Source organism: Aulostomus chinensis, chromosome 3 (genome assembly GCF_037954235.1).
Source record: "Aulostomus chinensis isolate RoL2024-O1b breed Wild chromosome 3, RoL_Achi_v1.0, whole genome shotgun sequence".
Taxonomy (NCBI): domain Eukaryota; kingdom Metazoa; phylum Chordata; class Actinopteri; order Syngnathiformes; family Aulostomidae; genus Aulostomus; species Aulostomus chinensis.
Window position 1 is genome coordinate 2,600,357 of NC_141322.1, and position 24,739 is coordinate 2,625,095.

The 24,739-nt window shown below is 45.9% G+C and overlaps 1 protein-coding gene across 1 annotated transcript in view; it reads right to left on the reverse strand.

Moving 5' to 3' along the window:
• Positions 1–24,739, reverse strand: part of LOC147267379 (dihydropyridine-sensitive L-type skeletal muscle calcium channel subunit alpha-1-like) — a 42,351-nt gene that overhangs the window by 10,967 nt on the left and 6,645 nt on the right. The window contains exons 6-40 of the mRNA XM_086200557.1: positions 24,233–24,438; positions 23,248–23,351; positions 22,982–23,127; positions 21,733–21,814; positions 20,945–21,105; positions 20,598–20,823; positions 19,662–19,869; positions 18,763–18,883; positions 18,574–18,688; positions 17,495–17,594; positions 17,342–17,411; positions 17,104–17,236; positions 16,781–16,910; positions 16,558–16,617; positions 15,402–15,508; positions 15,165–15,252; positions 14,961–15,068; positions 14,834–14,886; positions 14,386–14,532; positions 14,061–14,262; positions 13,766–13,924; positions 13,353–13,463; positions 12,818–12,901; positions 9,184–9,231; positions 8,644–8,670; positions 8,430–8,555; positions 7,702–7,767; positions 7,470–7,561; positions 6,402–6,561; positions 4,764–4,891; positions 3,814–3,910; positions 3,472–3,574; positions 2,816–2,917; positions 2,558–2,688; positions 2,104–2,226 (exon numbers count right to left, since the gene is read on the reverse strand). Coding sequence (XP_086056683.1) covers positions 2,104–2,226; positions 2,558–2,688; positions 2,816–2,917; positions 3,472–3,574; positions 3,814–3,910; positions 4,764–4,891; positions 6,402–6,561; positions 7,470–7,561; positions 7,702–7,767; positions 8,430–8,555; positions 8,644–8,670; positions 9,184–9,231; positions 12,818–12,901; positions 13,353–13,463; positions 13,766–13,924; positions 14,061–14,262; positions 14,386–14,532; positions 14,834–14,886; positions 14,961–15,068; positions 15,165–15,252; positions 15,402–15,508; positions 16,558–16,617; positions 16,781–16,910; positions 17,104–17,236; positions 17,342–17,411; positions 17,495–17,594; positions 18,574–18,688; positions 18,763–18,883; positions 19,662–19,869; positions 20,598–20,823; positions 20,945–21,105; positions 21,733–21,814; positions 22,982–23,127; positions 23,248–23,351; positions 24,233–24,438 — 4,124 coding nt within the window. The remainder of the gene's footprint in view (positions 1–2,103; positions 2,227–2,557; positions 2,689–2,815; positions 2,918–3,471; positions 3,575–3,813; positions 3,911–4,763; positions 4,892–6,401; positions 6,562–7,469; positions 7,562–7,701; positions 7,768–8,429; positions 8,556–8,643; positions 8,671–9,183; positions 9,232–12,817; positions 12,902–13,352; positions 13,464–13,765; positions 13,925–14,060; positions 14,263–14,385; positions 14,533–14,833; positions 14,887–14,960; positions 15,069–15,164; positions 15,253–15,401; positions 15,509–16,557; positions 16,618–16,780; positions 16,911–17,103; positions 17,237–17,341; positions 17,412–17,494; positions 17,595–18,573; positions 18,689–18,762; positions 18,884–19,661; positions 19,870–20,597; positions 20,824–20,944; positions 21,106–21,732; positions 21,815–22,981; positions 23,128–23,247; positions 23,352–24,232; positions 24,439–24,739) is intronic.

Consider the following 24,739-nt stretch of genomic DNA (forward strand, 5'->3'; position numbering starts at 1 on the left):
TTAGGAAACACTCCATTAATGTTCACTGCTATGCAGACGACACACAGCTGAACTCATCAATGATCCACATGAAACAAATCAGCTGACTAAACTGGAGGCCTTTCTAAAGGACATAAAAACATGGATGACCCACAATTTCCTTTCATTAAACTTGCACAAAACTGAAGTTATTGTGCTTAGAAACACCTAATCTTATGAGATAGGTACCCTGGATGGCATCACCTTGGCCCCCAGCACTACCGTAAGGAACCTAGGAGTTCTCTTTGACCAGGATCTGTCCTTTAACTCCCACATCAAGCAAATCTCTAGGACTGCTTCCTTCCATCTATGTAACATCGCTAAGATCAGACACATCCTGGCTCAAGAAGATGCAGAAAAACTAGTCCATGCTTTTGTCACTTCCAGGCTGGATTACTGCAACTCCCTCCTCTCAATAAGTCCCTAAAGACTCTCCAGCTGGTCCAGAATGCTGCTGACTTGAACTGGTAAAACTGGGAAAGTTTTGATTTTGCACAAAGGAGTAGGCATCAAATACACCAAAAGTCAGAATAGTCATTAGTTGTACAGTATGAGCGTGGCAGTTCTCCGCGAAATTCGTGTCGCCCAGCGAGTACACACGCGAATTTGCATCTTTGGTTTTTTTGCATCCAATTGCCTCACTACATAGACTTTACATGTAAACTTGTCGCGCGAAAAATTTGCGTTATGTTTGGTGTGAACACTCCATTAGGAAAACTGTAGTTTCCAGATGTTTGTCTGATCAGACCACAGCTGGATTTAAGGAAGCCATTCCATTGGTGTTAAATTCAGTGTCATGTCCCAGTATGTCAGAGGACGCTGTTGTCAACCTTAGTCCCTCCCAAATTGATCATTTTATCGATAGTGCAGCAGGCACCTTAGCAACAACTCTGGACTCTACTGCCCCACTAAAAAAGAAAACTATGAATCCAAGGAAACAAGCACCTTGGTACAATTCTGAAACCAAACAACTGAAACAAAAACTCAAAAATTGGAGAGAATATGGTGCTGCTCCAAACTGTAGGAGTCTCATGCAATTTGGCAAGATGGCCTTAAACTTAGTAAAAAGCCCTTCGTATAGCGAGAGCAGCCTACTCCTCAGCACTAATCGAGGAGCAGAAAAACAACCCCAGGTTCCTCTTCAGTACTGGAGCCAGACTGACAGAGAGCCACAGCTCTATTGAACCAAGTAGTCCTGTTTCCCTGGTTAGCAAAGACTTACTTCATGACAAAATTCTACTTATTCGAGAGAAAATCTCCCCCTGCCATCAGCTGACACCACAGCACCTATAACCCCAGAAACCTTAGAGGCAGGGGTGTCAAACTGATCCAGTAAAGCCGTGTGGCTGCAGGTTTTCATTTCAACCAAGCAAAAGCAATACCTGATCCAACACATGAGCTGTGCTGGCACAGCTTAGTTGATCTGTAATGGAGTTTTTTTTGTGTCTTGTCATGCTGGTGGTGCCCACCAAATTTTGTGCATGTAGGTTAAACACATCGGGGGCTAATTTTTTTTTTTCCTTTTGAAGGGGTCCAGACTTGATGCGTTTGGAAACTTTGATGATTTTTTGAGTATGGAAAAGTCTCCCAAAAGGTACTTTTGCTGATGGACAAAAAAAAAAAAGAATTATAGTCCCTTGAAAAAGAAGAGGGCTCTCGCACTGGCGAATACTTAGCACTCACTAAGACCTAAGGATATTTCAGGCATTCATGGTTCCTAGATAATGAATCAAAGTGACTTTTGTGACTCAGTAACTGTTTATCTCCAGCTTGAAACTGACATGTTTTCAGGTACGTTAGCATCCTAAATCCTGAAACGCAGCAAGGAATGTAAAATGCAAGTGTACGGAGGGTGATGCACCTCCATCTCATTCTCTATCGGTGACGCCATTGGGAGTCAAATTACTGCAGAATTGATACGTATGCTTCAATGGCCACTCATAGGCCACCTGACTACGCCCCGTAGATCCTGTTGTCTTATTTACTTGAACGGTCAAAGAAATAACATCATGGCGGACAAAATTACACATTTCTGGACAAACTTGGAGACAAACTTTATGCTGCATCAACTAAAGTTACTGTTACCCCGAAGATGTGCTCCACAGCTTCATCCACAGCTCTGTCCATCTCTTCCTCGTTCATCAGGTCTCCAGAGATGGTCCGATGGAGCTCGGGAGCTGCCTCCTCCTCGATGTTCCTCAGTCCAGCCTGAAGGACATAGACAAGCTTGATAGTCAGCAACCACGACAGGCTCTTGATGACTATGATTGGAAAAGCCAGTTGCAGTTCTCAAATCATCAAATCCAAAGAATCAAACAATGCAGATCACATTATTAACTCTGTCTCTGCCATTAAAGTTATACTTCACACAAAAAGTGTTTTTTTGGCCTTCTAAGTACTCCAAATGGGTGCTTTGAGCTTGCAATGATGTTCTCATCCCTCCTGCATTACTTCTTGGTAATTCCAATATGCAGCTGTGCACATGTAGCTTAAAGCGAATAATGACTGACAGCTAATGACAGCAATAAACACAAAGTACCTGGATCTCATTGGTTGCACTTTTCTTGGTGGGCCTGAAGCCGTAGTACTCTTCCTGTCTCTTCTTCAGTTTCCTGAAATAATCCTGGATCAGGAAGGTGGCATAGAACTTGCCCACTGTCACCTCGTCGTCTGGTGGAACACAGAAACACAAGGAAAGACTCCTGAACACTGAGTGGATGTTGCATTGCTGAAAAACACAAAACCTGGGGGACAGTAAGACGCAGCATAGTTTCCTCTCTCTGGGTTTTTATTTTACCTCCTATAGGTGGGATGACTTGGTCTAGCAGTTTCATACTGGTGCGCTTCCAGATCTTCTTAATAATCCCTCTTAGCTCCTCATTGGCTTGTTCAAAATTACCTGAGCGACAGAGAAGGTGTAATGTTCACACAAAGGACAGCTGAGGAAGTCGAGGCCATAACTGCTAGAACTCCTCAATCAACAGCACAGACAGAAAACCCTCTGGAGGAAACACAACTCAGCTTTTAGCTGCTGACATATAAAGACGCCATAAAGTAGCTGTTTTAAGGTTTTGCTTTAATTGATGCTGTTGGGATGTGTACATACGTAAATACATACATCCACAAACCTCTGCTAGGACTTAAGGATGACCTTAATCAAAGTCAGTGTCCCCTCACATAAACCGTATATCTCTGGAATGCCTTGAGGGAATTTCTCCACATTTTTTGCAAACATCCACTTGGATTCAAAGAAAAACTGAAGACATTTTGGTGTTTAAAGGTCAAGGTGAGCTCTGCTGTTGACAGTGAACACGATAAAACAGGATGAATAAACATTCGTTTTCGATATGTTTTCACAGACCCAAACCCTATGTTGTGAAATCAACGGTGACACTACAAGCTGCTGCAGTGGAGAAGCAGGAAAATGCACATTTCCAGATGAATCATACACACCTTCTGTCTTTATTTTCAGAGCAGTTCTAACCAGTGCAAACAGTGTAGCGTTGAAGGTGACTGTTCCATCGCTGTTGAGAGGCATGTTCATGGAGACCAGCCTCTGTTGAACGAACACACACACACACACACACACACACACACACACACACACACACACACACACACACACAAATAGAAAGCATGCCAACCATTACTTGTGGAGCCATGCTGTCTCTACGAAGACAGTGCAGTAAAATAATTAAGCTAAATTCATAGTAATAGTGCCCAAGAAAGTACATTTGGTTAGTACTTCAGGATCGGGGGGGGAGGGGCAACCACAGTGGAACTGACAGTTCTTACCTTGCAGGCGATACGATGAGGACAAAATTTGCCAAAGCCCAGAGGAGGAGGTATTCGCCGGAGCAGAGTCACCACATCAAGGTGCTTGATACGCCCCCTGTGCAAAATTCAGGATTTGATATTCACAAATAAGGACAAAATATTTCTCAATATTGGTGGCCTGGTGTGGTTTATTTAAAGAGCACATTTAAAAACAACAGGGCTGAACAAAGTGCTGTACATCAATAAACAAGTCAAATACAGCATAAATGACATAAAACACAGGCAGGACATAAAAACACGGTTACAAAAAGCAATAAAACCACAAAATACAAAGCACAGACTGACAACTCATACAGGATCAAAGAAAGCCGAGGAGAACAAATGGCTTTTTAAACCAGACAGAAATGCAAGCAGGGTGGGGGCCGGTCTAATCTGGGGGGGCTCATTCCAGAGTTTGGACCTTCCTCTTCTCAACCTGCATCCGTCCTCATCAGACGTCTCTCTGCTCCGTCTCCTGTTGCTCGTTTTGTCTTCAGTTTAGTTTGTGCAAGGCAATTTTTATTTGTATGGCACTTTTCATGCCCTCCTTCTTCCTTTGGGTGATACCACGACAAAGCAGCATGGCCGCCCCCAGTGAACCTGCTCTGAGTCTGCTGCACCAACCTCATTTAATGAAAAGCCTCTCAGGACATCGCTATGTTCGCAGAGGCAAGTGCTACATGGCTCCTCAAGATCTAGCTACATGATTAAGACTCATTGATAAAACTGAACTGAAGTATCATTTGACTCCCCAGTGACCCCCACTATGACCTCAGGTAACAACGAGCCCAGCTGTTAGAGATGTTTGGAGCAAGGCCATTTCTCATCATTCCCCACCAGTGCCTCTGCGCTCTCAGACATCTTCCACTTTCCTTGAAATGTGTGTTCTCCCACCTCTGAGCTCCCCTCTTCCCAGTATAAATACTCACGTGGCCTCAGGATCATATTCTGCCCAGATCTTCTTGAACTCATCCAGGTGCTGGGGGCCAAGGATAGACCAATCACGTGTCAGGTAGTCAAAGTTATCCATAATGACCGCCACAAAAAGGTTGATGATCTGTGCAGGACAGACGGAACATTTACGGCATGAGTGACCCTCTCGCCCAACACTCTCCTCTGACACCTTATTTATTTAGTTTCCACCAGGTCCTGCTTCCCATAAATATTTCACACAAAGTATTGCTGTTTGAGTGTTTTTTCCGAACTCGTCTATTAAAATACCCTCTTCTTTGGACACTGTAGAACTGTTTTCAACAGAGCAGGTGGGGTTATGACAAATGTGGTCTAGATCCTGCTGAAGGACCAGAACACACGCTGACATCAGCGGTGTTGGCGTCAATAACTCCCCTGATACAACTGAACACAAATGGTTTAATAGTCACTCATTCATTATCCTGTTTAACTGCCAGTAAAAAAAGTTAAAGAACGTCAAATATGCACTGCATCATAGCTGGGGTGCTAACATGAGCCCATCCCAGTGACCTTGACCTCTGAGCACTCCCTCCAGCCCCCCTCCCGTTGGGCGTATGGACTCATGTGAGCGAGTCCAAGTCCAGGTAGGTCATAGGTCAACACCACTTACAAGTGATGTCGTTTTGCTATTTTGATAGCAGGTTGTTGTGGACTGAGCCCTTTGACCTGTCGTGTCTCCACCAGTGGCGTGGTCCGATTAGGTGCGTTATGATAATTACTACATGGATTTATCGTGCAGTAAATAAGAAAAGAATTAAAGGGTTTTGCTGACATCGACATCTTGCACGCGTGTTTGTTTACAGTACATAGGATGCCAACAACTTCTTTTTGTGGTAAATTTAATTCATTTAGGGTATTTTAAATTCTTTTCACACTTTAATCTCTGACTGTGACTATTCTTAAGCATCAAAACTTGGTCACTGTTCGAGCGTACATGCACACTGTTCCCTCACCTCTGGAACTCCCTCCCCCCCGACATCAGGAATGTGGACTCCATTACCCTCTTCAAGTCCCAACTCAAAACCCGTCTGTTTAGGCTCACATCCAATCTTTAAACGTTCCATTGTTTGGTGTTCTGCTGCCAACTCTGTGCTTGAACTTTGTTAAGGGAAAACAGGTCGAAACCTAAATTCCCGCTATTAGGAAAGACACAACACGAACTAATTCAGCTTTGTACAAAGGGCACCCTGTCTCAGTGGCTTCCCGAGAGAGTCCGTCGAGACAGTTCCTTGCTTCTTTATTATACTGATAATACAGATACATGGGAGTGTGGATGGGTGCTCATATCAAGGCAGGTGTGTTCTCATGATGATAACAGTGTGACCTTGAATGAACTTCTATTTGAACATAGTGTGACAATAAAACATTAAAACATTATTTTCTTTTATCAAACTTGTTTTTTATTCTACTATGTTTTAATTTTATAACTCGAATTTTAATTGTTGTACGGCAACCTTGAGAGCCTTGAAAGGTGCCTTATAAATACAATGCACTATTATTATTATTATTATTATTATCATTATTGTTATTATCAAGTGTCATCATCAAGTGAGGGAGCTGCTTTCAGACATGCTGGTGAGTGTGTGTTGTCCTACCAGAAAAGCGCAGAGCATGTAGAAGCTCATGAAGTAGATGATGGCGAAGTTGGACCCACAGGTGTACTCTTCTCCAGGCAGGTAGTCGGACTTAGGGTCACACTTCTTTCCGTACATAGATGCCAGCATCACTTCATGCCACGCCTCCCCTGTAGCACATCTGCTCAGCAGCAAGAGGGAGACGTCTGACATCACACCTCCAGCCCCCAAATCACTCCGTTGCTATGACTGAGCCGTCTTGATTACCGTTGACTTTAAATAACGGATTTAAATTTTCAGTTCTCAAGTCAGCAACAAAAAAATCCGCTACTTTGATGTGACTCCAGTCGGAACAGACTATCAGTCTAATTTCTACCATGGCAGCCCACTGCAAGCCCACTGACTTCTTATGTAGTAACACTTCGAATTTACACGTCATGACATTCAAGCTCTAGATAATTTCCCCGTTTGTTATGATATTTGTTCACATGCTATCATCAGGCAGTATTTCAAAATCTGCTTTTTCATTACAGCACTTCAGACCCCACACCCCCCATTAAAATGGGATACAATTAAAAAGCTAAAACATTTTGGACACACGCCTGGTCCTCTCCTGATGTAAAGCTTTGAAGAATCCATCAAACGTGGTCCAGGTCTAGTCCAGGTCTTGGTGAATGGATTCAGGGGTGTTTCTGTTTATAGGATCGCTGCTATCATGCTGTAATCTACTGTCAAGGAAAACCTACGCAAAGTGACACCAAACATGTGACTTTTGCCTCATGAGCAGTGACTCAGACATGGAGCAGTCAGAGTATCAGTGACACTGGGGGGACATTCTGAGGTTTCACCTCTCCAGAGTCCCAGATCACGAATGCAGGTCTGATAGTTGCAGAGCTGATCCACACTTGTGTTGAGTTTGTCTTTTAGTTGAACCTGACCTCCAAAACCCAGAGGGCTCGAGAGGTGAAGACTAGCGGACCCTCGCTGAGGTCCACGAGACAGTTACTGAGAGGTCAAAGAAAACCTCCAGAGCTGAAGAGAACAAATGTGCGTGTGTGAAATAAAGAACCGGGAACTGCTACCACGAACCTGAACAACAGCAGCACAGCCTGTGGAAAGGTCTGGAAGTTGTTGTTCCTGTTAATGTATGTACCATCGACCAAAGCGATTTTACCAAATATCTGAAAACCAGAAAACAAAGGTTATTTCAAACACGGGTGGTGTGAGTGTGAGGGTGAGATCACGTTTAGGAGGCAATAAAAAGCAAAGCACATGGAAAGCAGTTTGTGTGTGTGTGTGTGTGTGTGTGAGAGTAAAGTACCTGCATTCCAACCACTGCGTATATAAAGAACAGCATGAGAATGAGTAGCGCCACATAGGGAAGAGCCTGCAACACAGCAACCAACATCAGGCATGATACTAGACGTCACTCTCACCAAAGGAGAGAACTTTGCTCCATCTCTCCACTACACTCCAAAGGAAAGACACCAGCTTCAAACAAAAAGATTTTGCATACAAAACATGGCAAAAACCTCATGAAATTCCTCTTTAATTCTGCATTTTTTAACTTTAAATGAAGACTTTAACTATTTTATCTTTTTTATATGAGTAAAGGCACTTCCTCCACCTCTGCTCCTTAATATTAGGGATAAAGGGACTGAGCAGGAGCAGGATGTGGTCACGAAGGTGCTCAGGGCCGAGGACAAGCGCTTCAGTTCAACTGCAGGGATGTTATCTGACATCAAGTCTCCAAAATGTGGGGATAGTGTTGTCTTACACCAGAGAAGTTATGCTAATGGACCTGAAGGAAGCCTACACAGGAGGAACAGACGTGGGCCGAGAGCTGAGCCTTGAGGTATTCCAAGTTCGTGTACTGTTGAAGTAGCAAATGAATTAATGGAGAAACAAAACTGTCTGGCAGGTCAGAGGAGAAGCCCTGTGTGTGTGTGTGTGTGTGTGTGTGTGTGTGTGTGTGTGTGTGTGTGTGTGTGTGTGTGTGTGTGTGTGTGTGTGTGTGTTTTGTTTCCGGTATGTGATGATGATACTGACCTGAAGAGACTTGATGAAGGTCCACAGGAGATTTCGTATCCCTTCAGAGCGATTCAAAAGTTTCACCAGACGCATGACACGGAACAGTCGGAAGAATGTGATGGACACGCTCATGTTCTCTGACGACTTTACACAGAAGAACATGCAACTGTGACGTCACACACAAAACCAAATTCAACAAAACTCAGAATGAAAGAATGAACATATGACTCACTGCAATCGCCTGCATGGGGTCCACCTCCTGCAGAACGAAACGTGTTTGTCATTTAGAATCTCCCAAAAAAAAAATTTCAACAAACACCTGTTGGAGAATTTAGTCTCAATAAATGTTTTTTTTTTTATTTTTGTTTCTATAATACAAACTACAACATGAAGGAATGTAGTGTGCTGCAGGAGCAGGTTAGATGAGGGGACATCTGCTCTGAAAGGAGGCTGAAACTAGTGAACTTGTGGCAGTAGGAAGTAGAATCCGCAGTATCCTGCTTACGGTCTCCTCAGACCACACAGCTGATGGCTACTGAGGATGCCAGAGGAGCCGCAGAGGAGAAAAACACCATCAGTGTGGGAGCCGCTAAACAGAATAAACCAATTTACTGATTTATCCCCGTGAACCTGTTGCTAAATGGTACCTGCCGTCACAGAGCAGGTCAGGTAAGCAAAAGGCCAGCCAAACACAAACATTAACAGCTCCAAGGTGGATGGATCAAAGATTTAGAAGCACATCAGACACTATGAGAAACAAGGTCATAGTTACATCGCAGCCGTGGAGACAGTAGAGTCCTCCGGAGGACACCAGGGCCGCCTGAGAAGGAGATACAAACACCGTAAACAACTGTGACGCACAAGCAGGAGGGAGCCTGACAACATAGGTACAGGTGAGGAGCCTGATAACGGAGGTACAGGTGAGGAGCCTGACAACAGAGGGCCTGATAACAGAGGTACAGGTGAGGAGCCTGACAACTGAGGTACAGGTGAGGAGCCTGACAACTGAGGGCCTGATAACAGAGGTACAGGTGAGGAGCCTGACCACAGAGGGCCTGATAACAGAGGTAAGGGAGGAGCCTGACAACAGAGGGCCTGATAACAGAGGTAAGGGAGGAGCCTGACAACAGAGGGCCTGATAACAGAGGTACAGGTGAGGAGCCTGACAACAGAGGGCCTGATAACAGAGGTACAGGTGAGGAGCCTGACAACAGAGGTACAGGTGAGGAGCCTGACAAAAGAGGGCCTGATAACAGAGGTACAGGTGAGGAGCCTGATAACAGAGGGCCTGATAACAGAGGTACAGGTGAGGAGCCTGACAACAGAGGGCCTGATAACAGAGGTACAGGTGAGGAGCCTGACAAAAGAGGGCCTGATAACAGAGGTACAGGTGAGGAGCCTGACTACTGAGGTACAGGTGAGGAGCCTGACAACTGAGGGCCTGATAACAGAGGTACAGGTGAGGAGCCTGACAACAGAGGGCCTGATAACAGAGGTAAGGGAGGAGCCTGACAACAGAGGGCCTGATAACAGAGGTACAGGTGAGGAGCCTGACAACAGAGGGCCTGATAACAGAGGTACAGGTGAGGAGCCTGACAGCAGAGGTACAGGTGAGGAGCCTGACAACAGAGGGCCTGATAACAGAGGTACAGGTGAGGAGCCTGACAACAGAGGGCCTGATAACAGAGGTACAGGTGAGGAGCCTGACAACTGAGGTACAGGTGAGGAGCCTGACAACTGAGGGCCTGATAACAGAGGTACAGGTGAGGAGCCTAACAACAGAGTCTGATAACAGAGGTACAGGTGAGGAGCCTGACAACTGAGGGCTTGATAACAGAGGTACAGGTGAGGAGCCTGACAACAGAGGGCCTGATAACAGAGGTACAGGTGAGGAGCCTGACAACAGAGGGTCTGATAACAGAGGTACAGGTGAGGAGCCTGACAACAGAGGGCCTGATAACAGAGGTACAGGTGAGGAGCCTGACAACAGAGGTACAGGTGAGGAGCCTGACAACAGAGGGCCGGATAACAGAGGTACAGGTGAGGAGCCTGACAACTGACGTACAGGTGAGGAGCCTGACAACAGAGGGCCTGATAACAGAGGTACAGGTGAGGAGCCTGACAACTGAGGTACAGGTGAGGAGCCTGACAACAGAGGTACAGGTGAGGAGCCTGACAACAGAGGGCCTGACAAAAGAGGTACAGGTGAGGAGCCTGACAACAGAGGGCCTGATAACAGAGGTACAGGTGAGGAGCCTGACAACTGAGGTACAGGTGAGGAGCCTGACAACTGAGGGCCTGATAACAGAGGTACAGGTGAGGAGCCTGACAACAGAGGGCCGGATAACAGAGGTACAGGTGAGGAGCCTGACAACTGACGTACAGGTGAGGAGCCTGACAACAGAGGGCCTGATAACAGAGGTACAGGTGAGGAGCCTGACAACTGAGGTACAGGTGAGGAGCCTGACAATAGAGGTACAGGTGAGGAGCCTGACAACAGAGGGCCTGACAAAAGAGGTACAGGTGAGGAGCCTGACAACAGAGGGCCTGATAACAGAGGTACAGGTGAGGAGCCTGACAACTGAGGTACAGGTGAGGAGCCTGACAACTGAGGGCCTGATAACAGAGGTACAGGTGAGGAGCCTGACAACAGAGGGCCTGATAACAGAGGTACAGGTGAGGAGCCTGACAACAGAGGGCCTGATAACAGAGGTGCAGGTGAGGAGCCTGATAACAGAGGGTCTGATAACAGAGGTACAGGTGAGGAGCCTGACAACAGAGGGCCTGATAACAGAGGTACAGGTGAGGAGCCTGACAACTGAGGTACAGGTGAGGAGCCTGACAACAGAGGGCCTGATAACAGAGGTACAGGTAAGGAGCCTGACAACAGAGGTACAGGTGAGGAGCCTGACAACTGAGGTACAGGTGAGGAGCCTGACAACTGAGGGCCTGATAACAGAGGTACAGGTGAGGAGCCTAACAACAGAGTCTGATAACAGAGGTACAGGTGAGGAGCCTGACAACTGAGGGCTTGATAACAGAGGTACAGGTGAGGAGCCTGACAACAGAGGGCCTGATAACAGAGGTACAGGTGAGGAGCCTGACAACAGAGGGTCTGATAACAGAGGTACAGGTGAGGAGCCTGACAACAGAGGGCCTGATAACAGAGGTACAGGTGAGGAGCCTGACAACAGAGGTACAGGTGAGGAGCCTGACAACAGAGGGCAGGATAACAGAGGTACGGGTGAGGAGCCTGACAACTGAGGTACAGGTGAGGAGCCTGACAACAGAGGGCCTGATACCAGAGGTACAGGTGAGGAGCCTGACAACTGAGGTACAGGTGAGGAGCCTGACAACAGAGGGCCTGATAACAGAGGTACAGGTAAGGAGCCTGACAACAGAGGTACAGGTGAGGAGCCTGACAACAGAGGGCCTGATAACAGAGGTACAGGTGAGGAGCCTGACAACTGAGGTACAGGTGAGGAGCCTGACAACAGAGGGCCTGATAACAGAGGTACAGGTGAGGAGCCTGACAACAGAGATACAGGTGAGGAGCCTGACAACAGAGGGCCTGATAACAGAGGTACAGGTGAGGAGCCTGACAACAGAGGGCCTGATAACAGAGGTACAGGTGAGGAGCCTGACAACAGAGGTACAGGTGAGGAGCCTGATAACAGAGGGCCTGATAACAGAGGTACAGGTGAGGAGCCTGACAACAGAGGTACAGGTGAGGAGCCTGACAACAGAGGGCCTGATAACAGAGGTACAGTTGAGGAGCCTGACAACAGAGGTACAGGTGAGGAGCCTGATAACAGAGGGTCTGATAACAGAGGTACAGGTGAGGAGCCTGACAACAGAGGGTCTGATAACAGAGGTACAGGTGAGGAGCCTGATAACAGAGGGCCTGATAACAGAGGTACAGGTGAGGACAAATGTCGGCTCATTTTTTAAAGCAGCTGAAACTTGTGTCGCAAAATTAATTCCAATCTCCAACCGTGAACAAAAACACCACCGTTACTTTGAACAGACCTGTTTTAGTCACATCATTTTGGTAGATATTTGCTTTTATCACTCTTGACCAGACTTTACTATTTAGAAAATAAGACTGAACTAACGTTTGTTTTTTGTATTTTCATGCTGGATTAAGTTTGTATGTTTGAGTTGAGGAGTGCACGCTTCAAAATGATCGGTGATTTGTTAGCATTTCTCTTGAAAGCAGCAGACTCATGGTACCATTTGATGATTGCAATACTTCACCAAGTCTTGCCGCTATACTCAAAACACCTTGCTGCTGTTATTAAATGCAGACGTTCGCTACCCAGCATTTTATTTAGCATACAGAGAATGTTCTTCCTGTGTGTCTGTAAGAGGAGGAAAGAGGCGAGAGAGTGAAGAAGAAAACTCACATCGATTTCGCTCAGGATCACGTCCACAACACTTCCAATGACGATGACAAAGTCAAACACGTTCCAGGGGTCTCCGAAGTAACCCTGCAGAACAGGAGACGTGTGTGGAGCGCTGCGCTTTGTCTTCTATGTATTCATATGTTTGTATGATATGATGCAAACCTGCATGCTGACAGTCGGTTTATCTCTTTTCACTCAAAGTATTTGTGGATGCAACCAAAACAAAAGGATAAAAAAAACAAGTGCCCAGAACCCAAAGTCACTGAATTTAAGATGAATTTTATTTGTGTCATTTTATGATAAATGATCCAATATTGCATGAGAACCATCGGGATGATTGACTGCTCCACCCACACGTGCGAGAAAAAGTTACATAGACAAATTAAATTGAAGGTTCTCTTCTGCTTGTCTAGCCCATGCTGCAGATCTCACCAGCCCTCCGACGTTCACCGCCATGTTCTGCCTGATGTCACGAGGCTCCTCTTGACCTGTGTGGGGGTCAGACCGCTGCTATGATGGATTGTGGGTTACTCACCTTGGCTTTGAAGGCCATGAGCTTCAGGATCATCTCCACTGTGAAGAGCACTGTGAAGATCACGTTCAGCATGTCGGACAGGTGAGTCACGTGGTCTGACTGGTTACAGTGCTGAGGGTTCACATCAACAACGGTAACTCGTTAACTAAGAAAGAGGGTTTGTCTTGTTTCATCCTAAATTTGTTACCATGGACTGTTTAATCTACTTCCATCTTGCACAGGTCATCCAGTGCAGGGGTCTCAAACTCCAAATACCTTTTCACAACATGACGTTGATGGGCGGGACGTATCTGGTCCCTGGGACCTGAGTTTGAGACCCCTTCTCTAGTGTTTGAGTCTTTATGTGTCATATTAAAGGTCAAACAATAAGACAGACACCTGATGTACAGCAGTAGTGTGTGTAGGATCCATACCTGCATCCCCAGACACATAGTGTTGAGCATGATGAGGAGGAACATGAGGTACTCAAAGTAGCAGGAGGTGACGATGTACCACACCTGGTACTGGTAGGGGTTTTTGGGAATATAACATCGCAGTGGTCGGGCTTTGAGTGCGTACTGCACACACTGGCGCTGGAGGGGTTAAATGAAAGGAGGAGGGGATGCAGTGTTTATGTAAGGTAAGATATTTTATTAATCCTTCAGACGAGTAGCATTTTTTACCTGTGTGTGTGAGTGTGTGTATGCGTGTGTGTATGGAGGTACACACCTGATTTTTGTCCAGCTCACAGTTTTTATACTCCTGCTCTCCTTGCTCCTGGAAGGTCACGATGACAAAGCCCACAAAGATATTCATCATGAAAAAGGCGATGAGGATGAGGTAGATGATGAAGAAAATCGAGATGGCGACTCGGTTGTTGTACACTGGGCCTTTATCCTCTACGTTTGAATCAATGGCTTTATAAAGTATCCTAAACACACACACACACACACACACACACACACCCTTCATGAATACACGTGGGCTCATCCCACAGCCTCAGTGGGCAGAACCTTCCACAGCCCTGATTCCTCCAGAAGATGCGGCGACTCACTTTGGCCACCCTTCAAACGTAGAGATGGTGAAGAGAGCCAGCATGCCGTTGAGGATGTTGTCAAAGTTCAGCTCCGAGTTGGTCCAGTCCCTCTGACGGACCTCCATCTCATGGAGTGCTCCTTCCTGGTACTTTATGTACCAACCTCTGAGCCACACAGTGGCACGGACGGCAGACATGTCAATGAAAAGAAATATTACAGTCCTCATAAAGACCTGCTGACTGAGACTTAATACTAAATCAGTTCAATCGTCAACATGAGCATGCGGCACTTCGCCTTTCGTGTTACCAAGAACAGGATCAACTAACTCACGATGCCTCCAGCTGTCAATCGCATGGAGGTATAGAACTGTATGAGGAGCAGAGGCCAACAAAATGGTTGAAGCACTTGAACCCCCTGGGACCCGCCCCTAGAGAAACCACCACGTTGCAGCTCTGAAATTCTTACCTGCATGTTTCCTCGGTCATTTGGTCGGAATCTGTGCAGGAGTAGAACTTGCCCTGGCAAAATAACAGAGGGCAGATAAACATATTACCTGGCACCCTCCGTTGATTTGACTTCCTTCTGGTCTCACCTTGAAAAGTTGGACTCCAATGCAGGCAAACATGAAGTCAAGCAGCATGGTGACCAGTACAATGTTGCCGATGGTCTTGACAGCAACGAACACACACTGGACCACGTGCTGCAAATACAGACCACAAATGCGGGATCTGTCAGGACATGTGGAAGCCACGTTTTATGCTTTTGAAGAGGAGCTTTGAGAACATGCATCTCATACCTTGAGTCCCTTTGCTCTGTTGATGGCCCTCAGGGGCCTGAGCACCCTCAGCACCCTGAGAATCTTGACCACTGAGATGGCACTGGATCTACACAAGCCAAGCACAGCACGCACCTTTCTATTATTCTATCCTGAGGCACAGAATAGTTTCATCTGATGATGCAGTGAGGTGGTTTCTCAAACCCAGGAGGTAACAAGAACAGAAGTCAGTCAGTGTGAAGGGATGACTCCACTTACTCCATGCCCATGGAGAGCAGAGACACACTGACCACCAGGAGATCCAGGATGTTGAAAGAGTTCCGACAGAAAGACCCTTTGTGAAGAATGGCGCCATAAGTGGTCATCTGAGGGGGGTATATGATTTAATGAACATGTAATGTCAATACAGCACACATCGTATCCTGTGTCAGATCATACATTTTTATTGAACACATGTCTGGCACCCTTCTACTGTTCAGCAGGGCGAAAACTTTGGTAAAAATTGAACAAATGATTGAACGGAGACCCGGAGGCCCAATCATTCAAAGAAAAGCGTTGTCCCGGCGTGGATGGAGACACAAAGCAGTGAAGACGACAATACACGGCTGGGAGCTTGGAGGGCGCATCCTTGTTCTCAGTCTTTCAATACACATCTTCTGAACACGAGGTCACTGAAGAATGAAGCCTTGGACAGAAAGGGTTGCTTGGACACTGGCCTGAAGTCACAGCAGACGGAGGCTCTTTCCTCTGATAAGAGGCTGCCCAACAGCACGTCTGACAGGCAGAATACGCTTTTGGATGAAAAATCACTTTCACTCTAGAATTAGAAGAACACTGCACTGTGATTTACACGACTGTCTGTATTTTAGCGCTTTTGGCAGCAACGCCTCGTTCTGCCCAGCAGAACTACATTAGATTGCTGAAAGATTTATATGTGCTGTACACCATTGAGCCACATGAAGGCGCTCATGGAGTTTCAACCTTCACTCATCCATAACTCTGCAGCCTGGTCGCAAGAGACCTCCTGTGGAAATGGACTCAATTTCGTATCGTGCTTTTCTAACTTAATGGTGCTCAAAGTGCTTTACAGTGTTGCCTCTCTCATCCATTCTCACACACACACACACACACACACGGGGGGGGGGGGATACTAAACAGCCACTATAACTGCCCAAATCGTCCGATTCAATGTGTATATGTTTCACATACGCTGAAGTTATGAGTCATCAAACACATCGCTGATGAGACTGGCTCATCCGCTCAAGATCATATCAGGTTATGGAGAACGGCAGTAAAAAAAGTCAGGATAGTTCATTTATGCACAGATTCACTCAGATATCTCCACCGGGGCTACGGTGAATTTGTTTAATCCCACATTTCTATCTAGAACCTTCTTCCTGCTGTCTGTTCTTACCTTGAGGACAATCTCCGCTGTGAACACTGAAGTGAAGACGATATCTGCATAGGCCAACACCTAAAAATGCATTGCAAAAGGTTTTATATATGTATATATATATATATATATATATATATATATATATATGTATATGTATGTATATATATTTGAATATTAAGAATATGAATAATTTGTTTCTCATCATGTAACCCAAAGCTTTACATTCAAATGCATGTGCTACCTGGTTCCTGAAGGACATGGGGTCTATGGGATCCTCAGCAGCTAAAGAGACCGATGACAGCAGGATGAAAAGGAGGATGATGTTGGTGAAAGTTGTTGCATTGATTATGCGATGGCAAAGCTTCCGGAACCTAAAAAAAAAATGATTGAAAGACCAAAGAAAAGAGGCGTTCAATCCCTGAAATGTCTTAGTCGCTTTTAGCTTCAAGCTAACTCCACATGGTCAGCTCAATCTAGCAGTGGGAGTACTCGAAAGGCAAACTACACTTTTTGGGTGAGGTATTGCTTTAAGCGTCCCGTGACGCTAGACAGCATCCATCTTACTTGTTCTGCGGTCCGAAGATGAAAAAGGAGCTGGCTTCTGGCATTGGAACCGCTTCCTCCTTCAGCTGAAGGTCTGCCATCGGCCGAGGTCTTGGGCTCTCAGGGATCTCAGGATCCTCCTCCTCATCGTCACCTAACCGACAGGTAGAGGCGAGCAGAGATCTCTCTCTCTCTCCCTCTCTTCAAGTACATGTACACTATATGATTAATAATGCGGTACTGAGGCACAGGGGTTTACCAGGAAAGTCGGCTGGAGGGAAAGGGTCTTTGATTTCATTCACATTTGACTCAAACTCATCTATTTTGAGCTGAAAAAAATTGAAAAAGACATTGAAAGGTAGAACTGAGGAGAAAGCACATATCAGCTACGTGGTCAATAAAAAGGCTGTACCCTGGCGGTCGTCGGGATGCCCTCTACACCCTTGGCCCTCTGCTCAGCCAACTTCTTCGCCAGGTGAGCTTTTTCCTCAGATGTCTTGTTGGGCATGGTCCTGTGAGGAAACAGAGTGCTGGTCGAGCAGGAATCCTTAAAACAGATGTGCCTTAACGCAATGTCTACATTCATGCAGCGTAATGTGTAGGGAGAGTACATGTGAGTGCGCTTCAGGGTCCAAAATGACTCCTATTGCCGTAAAAAATGACCAGCATCCCGTATCAGCTGCACACACAGCACAGCCGGGTCAGTGTGGGTTGACCTGCGCTCGCCAGAGTCGGTGGGACTGGGCTGACATGGACAAAACATCCAAGAAGCAGTCCAATAAATGACCTTACAAAAACTCTTTCTCCGCCATTGGTGAGTTTTCCAGCCGTGTTATGTGTTACCCCTGTCATGCAATAGAGGGCGCTGTTGCAGGCTTTGGGAAACAATGAGAAACATCAAGGTACAAAAACGAGAAAACACCAAGCTTTTGAGAGTGGCTGACCCGGGGTCTGTGCTGCTGCTCCAGGCCGACCACTGAGGCTTGCTTTTTTTGTCTTAAAATGATAGTTTCAACAACCCACATGTGATTGTTGGTTAAAAAAAAAGTTTGTTTTTTTGTTCATGAAATAGAGCGGCAGATGCGTGTAGGGTCAACAGCAAAGCTTTCATCCCCACACTGTCTTCTTCATAGAAATGCTTACTCGTAGGAAAGGAGGCGTAAATAAGGGGATGGTTTCTCTTTCAAATCGTTCCAACTCCAGCCTGGAAACACAAATTCAATCACACTAAAGAAAAGACAAGTGTGCGCTCACATTGGGGGCCACACCACTGGTAGTTTGGGACGAACGTGCTCCAGTGTCACGGCTGCGGTGACATATTGGATGCTTGGCGTGTATTATAGTATTTGCACTCCTCCAATAGATGTGACTCAAAAAGGGAAATGAACTGTTCCTCACTGCTGTAGATAAAACTGCAAGTACAAACCGTCCAGTACATGTAGATAAGAGCTCTGATGAACTGGTGCACGTTTACCATTTAGAAATTCTTACCGCAGAGCTTTCTTGCGTTTCTTCTCCTCTGCCTTCTCCTTCTGCGCCAAAGTTAGAGACTCAGCTTCTGCCAAATTATCGACGGCGATGGCCAGGAAGACGTTTAGGAGGATGACTGAGTGAGTTAAGGACTTCAACGGGTGTCACTGCACGACCAGCTCCACAGGCACACGTAGTCTGAGAGGATACAGTTCCCGCAGACGAAGAGGATGATGAAGTAGATGCTGACGAGGATGCCGGGCATGCTGGGTCCTCCGTGAGCCATGATGCCATCGTACATGACGGCGTTCCAGTCCTCGCCTGTCAGGATCTGAAGCAAAGAGCACACAAGGAAGGATTTGTTTACAACTCAACGATTAAACAACCTAAAACCCTCTGATGTCATTATCTCAATATTCCAGAACACAACAGGATGACTTAGCAGCTACGTCACTGAAAAATATCTCAAGATACTTCAAATATTCCAAAATTTTTGATGAGTCTGATCTCCTGACATGAAGACTTGCAAACCAGTTAGCATAAAAGTAGAAAGAGCCCATAGGGGGAGAGAGAGAGAGAGAGAGAGAGAGAGAGAGAGAGAGAGAGAGAGAGAGAGAGAGAGAGAGCAAAAACACATTGTTGGCATATAAATATATACTGTATATGTGTGTGTGTGTGTGTGTGTGTGTGTGTGTGTGTGTGTGTGTGTGTGTGTGTGTGTGTGTTCAGTTTTTTTGGCTATAACAAAGAACTTGTGCCTTCAATGTAACAATTCTTTCCATTTTGTTGATCAGGTTCATTAAAGTGAATGAACACGTTTGATATTGTGGCCTCAAAAATGCCTTAATTTAGGGGGAAACTGAAGCATTGCTGGTGAGCTGTGTGCTGTTTTCCCAGCACCTTCCCTCTGACAGTCAAATGAAAACCAATATTAATGATTTCTCTTGTCTGCAAAATAATGCCCACAAAAAAAGGCAACTCCAGGGGCCCACAGAGGCAAAGCTTGAGATTAAAGCTACTAAGTGAACCACGTTTTCTTTCAGAGAGCTCAACCAGCGTGGCTCATTGCCGTTTTCCACGGTGAATACCACAAATGACTCTTCCTGTACCTGGAAAACTGTGATGAGGGCCTGAGGGAAGCTGTCAAAGGTGCTGCGGGGTTTGACTTGGTTGGGAAAGTTGAACTTCCCTCCGAACACCTGCATCCCCAGCAGGGAGAAGATGACGATGAAGAGGAAGAGGAGCAGCAGCAGGCAGGCGATGGAACGCACCGAGTTCAGGAGGGACGCCACCAGATTACTGAGCGATGTCCAGTACCTGAATGGATCAGCGATAGACATCAGGCCAGATTTTTGTAGATATATGAGAAGTAGACATGTGTACGAGGGTGCAGTATGAGCCCAAGCAAATGTGAGGTGAAATATAAGCCTTATTTACATGGAGTTTTGTCTGTAGTCCATGAGCCCATACAATATAAGGATGATGCCCCCTGTTGTTTACCTGAAGGAACTTCATTACTTAACAAACAGATGGAAACACTCCCTGCTGGCCAGGAGCTAATGACATACCCTGTTGGGCATGAGCGGGGGCTAATTTGGTCTTTCACCCTCCAGTCATGGGGAGTATCAGCATGGAAGGCCACAGAGACCAGTTGCACATGCTAGCCTGTTAGCTGCTGCCTGTACGCTGCATTGCTAGCACATTCCCTCTGAAATACTCTTGTTTCTCAATGTCTTCTCAATTTTTCTGTCTGTATCGAATGAATCGGACACCACAAAGTTTCTCATACAGGTGAATAGTTGGTGAGCCAACATCCACAGAACCACGAGGAACCGAACTGTGACGGTAATTCCCATGTCTGAGAACACCACAGGGAACAAAACTGATTAATCACTCCAAACTCAGAGTTAGCGCGGAGGAAAGCACAAGACCTTGAGACAGCCGAATGAAAAACAATACCAATGAAAGTTACAGAGTATTTAATGGAGAGGAATGCAGTATTTTGTCCTCCCTAATTGCACAACTACTGTATAAGCTATCCGTACCTGGTGACCTTGAGCAGGCGGAGCAGGCGTATGCAGCGCAGCACGGAGATGCCCATGACTGACATGATGTTCATTCGAACCAGGATGAGCTCCATAATACCAGTGGACACCACGAAGCAGTCGAAGCGATTGAACAGGGACATGAAGTAGGAGGACAGGCCCAGAGCGTACATCTTCATGAACATCTCCAGGGAGAACATGGACAGCAGCAGCTTGTTGGCATTGTCTGGAGATGGTGGATGTGTGATGTCATCAAAAGACAAAAGGAGAATTATTCGGTTGATGGTTTCCTCACACTAAAGGAACACACATTGGAGTGTGTGTTTGTGTATCGCTGATGCGCTGACCTTGCCAGTTTGTGAGTCTCTCAGACTGTTTGTGGTGTTCCGTTGAAATCGCCAGCGTGTTGAAGAAGACGAGCACAATCACCCACCAGTAGAAGAGATTGGACTTAACGTACACCCGGCATTTCCGGCGCAACCAGCGATTCCACTTACGAGCCAGCTTACTGTACGAGACCGGGAGAAAGAGTAAGGTAGTGAAAAGTTACATAGCTGGACTCAGCAGTGCCCTGGATGACCCACAACACGTCAGTCAAAAGGATACAGCATTGGTTTAAAGTTACGTTTTATGAACACTGAATTAAGATGTTCCATCCATCCATTTTCTTCCGCTTATCCTGTTAAGAGTGGCAGGGGGTGGAGCCTATCCCAGCAGCCTTCAGGTGAGAGGCGGGGTTAATATTACATGTTAATTAAAATTTCACAATAAAAAAGACATTTAAAAAACTTACTTCTCATTAACAGAATGGACTCCTGCATTTTCTGGCTCAGACTTTTGTTTTGTCCTTTTTAATTTTATTGTTCTCGTTACACCTCCATCCGCTTTTATTTTGAAATCACTCGTCTCATCTGTGCTTCATTTGTCTCTTGTTGTTCGTGCAGTTCAGGTGGATTTTTTCTGCACTTTTGTTTTTTCTCTGTAGTTTGATTTTCAGAAACAGAGGCTATGTTTACATGGGCAACAATATTGTGATTTTAACCTGATCAGTTCAACTCCGATTAAAAGACTTTGCTGTTTCCAGCATTTTCTGATGACCTAAACCTGAATACAAGTTTTGATTAACACTACTTACTAGTAATAGATTATCAGCTGCATTGTGTCCATTTTGCCAACACTTCCTGCCTCTGATCCTCCGTTTTCTGCAGGGAGCAAACCTGAGGACAGAAGAAAGTACACCCACACAAAAATTAAGGCACTGATGTTGATCAGAACCTGTCAGAGCTTCTCCAGATGGGAGAAGCCAAGGGGCAAAAGATCAAACAACAACGTTGTGTCTGGAAAATTTAGAGAATCGTGCAAAATATTACAAAAAGCTTCAAGAAGGCAGAGGCAAAAGCTGTTGTTGGTGCTTACACATGCAAAGTTACTGGAATGGTCTTCAGTTTTTGGTTGACTGGCGGCTGAGATGTGCCATGGTCAAAGGAGGAACGTGCTCACAAAATGGCTGAACACAACCCTGTTGAAGATGAGCGCGGCTGCAGCCGCTCACTCTTAAACCACATGGGATCTGGCCGAGCAACAACACCTTTGCCGTGCGCCGATGAGATCAGCGATGTGGATAAAAGCCATCACTTATCAGAAAAAAATTCACCCTCAAAATCATTTTGCCTTCCAAAGAATCGCAAATAGGTGGCTTGAAATTAAAATTCTTTTTTCCCTCCTGCATCACCTCTTTGTGACTGAGTGCAGAAACAGTTAGCCACATCTATTTAGCTGGATGCTAATGGAGACTGATGGTTAACAACAGCAAGTGCACTGTCCAGCACAATCCAAGTTCTTCATCCATTATGCTCAGTAACCTACAACAACTTTTATTTGACCTGAACTGTAACACGTCCAGTCTGATGCTGCCATGAGCGAGCAGGGCGGAGCCTCCAGCGAGTTCAACTCAAATGACAGCTGGATTAAATGGATGTGCTTTAGCTTGAACGATGCATTTGAGAGTTTGAATTTTTGATGGTTTCCCAGTTGTTCACCCTCAGTCGCCGTTAGCGTCAGGCTCCAGACCTACGCGGCTGCCTGCTCCTGTATTCTGAGGGCACAGGAGTAACACAGGAGGGATAAAATATAATTTGGAGTTAGCAGCAGCTCAAGTATTAGCACTTGTTCAGCAAAATACATTTAAGGTGCAGCATATCTTTAATCAGAGGGAAATATAAAAGTACTGCCAGCTAAACCTGAGAACATAAATCCTAAAATGAAAGCTCTGCCCAGATGGTGCAGCCGCGTAAGAGTGGAGGGGTTTTGAACCTCTTCTGTTCTGTCTCATTCCACAACACTGATGGCCTCCGTGTTGTCTGAAGTGTGTGTCACTTTCTTACCTTGTCTCTCCTGGTCATTGTCCATCACCTCAGCCTGAGTGATCCACTCCATGTAGCCCTTCAGGTCCTCATCCAGCTGCTGGGTCTCCCTCAGCTTCTGAAACTCTCCCCGGGACTTTGCTTTCTCTCGCTCTTTAGTGAACTCACTGTAAGTAAAGAAGACAAATAAAGACAAAAACGTCAGACACAAAAGGTGTTGGAAAAGGCAAAGCAAGATAACATCATAATAGAAGTACATTAAGTAGTTGGGCGAGGGGTATTCCTACCCACTAAGTACACCCAGAACCAGGTTGAGCACGAAGTAGGAACCAACCAGGATGAGTGTGGTGAAAAAAATCCAGGGCCATTCCATCCCAATAGCATCATTAACCTGTCAGACAAAGCATAAGTAGGGCATTAATGAACCCAATCTGAACTCAGCTGGGCTCGCGACGTCCCCCTGGTAGCTCACACTTCACTTGTAACGGCTGCCTGCTGGAGAGCACGTCCCCCTGGTCTTCAGTCACGTGCTGATGTTACTAGATGGACAAACTGCCCTCATCATTTCCTCCCCATCATAAAAACAGTAGCAGCAGTTAGCAGGCTGTGCTAAAGGTCCTTGTGGGTCCAAAAACATCTGAACACTCCCAAAAATATCTCAGCTGATTGACAAGATGACATCACATCTCACAACGGCCGTTTTCTGTGCTGCCTGCTCATCAAATAGTTACGTCTTGCATCTTGTACCAACCCAGGAGGTAGACTCTGGTGCCTGTACAGACAGAGACGCCTTTCATCTAACTTCAGCGTACCCGGATGTGCTTTTCAAAGTAAATATATATTGTGAAGAGGTCTGCTTGAGGAGGGAGGGAGGTTGGTGTTTCACCGTACGATTTATTTCCTGTGACTGGACTCTCGAGCATCGCCTGCTATGTTAAGTCGTGGCTTACAGGCTCCAACCAGAGAAGGGTTCACTCAGCTGTGACCCTGGCTCTTGTCCCTGCTTGGTCAGGAGATGCTTTTCTCACAGATCCATGATTCGCTAGTCAAGCCACGATATACAAGACTCGACCAATCAGACTGGACGTCTTATTTGGGGACGACAGCAGGAGTGCGGTTAACGATAATGTTGGAGGTGAGCTGAAGTCGCGGATCGCTTGGAACCCCATTAAATACAGTTTGGGGAACTGGAACTTTTCTCAAAACACCTTTGTTTGTCAGGACCTTTGTAGAAGCACTGAGGTTTTTGCTGCCTCCGGGTTGAAACCTCACCCAGTACAGGACGTCCGTCCACCCTTGCGTGGTGATGCACTGGTAGACAGTCAGCATGGAAAAGCCCAGGTTGTCAAAGTGCGTTATTCCATTGTTCGGGCCGGGCCAGCCAGTCTGACACTCGGTACCGTTGATGGAGCAGCGACGTCCATTTCCTGCTTGTGCGCATGGAGCAGGCTTCTCGTTCTCCACTGTAGCAATGATGTCTGAGGGCAGCACAGAGTTACAGGTTGGTTGGATTTAAATACAAGCAGCCACAACAGAACTGTACACACGGAAGAACTACGAAGGCACTGTTACATGGTCTTTATATCGGTGTTCTCTTGTGTCTCTTTTATAGGCATTTTGTGTGCCGTCAATTTTCACCTGATCCTGTCGTGTTGTGACTGTCGTATTTTTGATATTTCTTCCTTTTATTAACTGTGATGAGTTAGAACTTTACAGTGCCATGAAAGTGAGTAGCTTTACTTGATTACTATACTGAAACAAATTAGCTCTGCAGCAGGA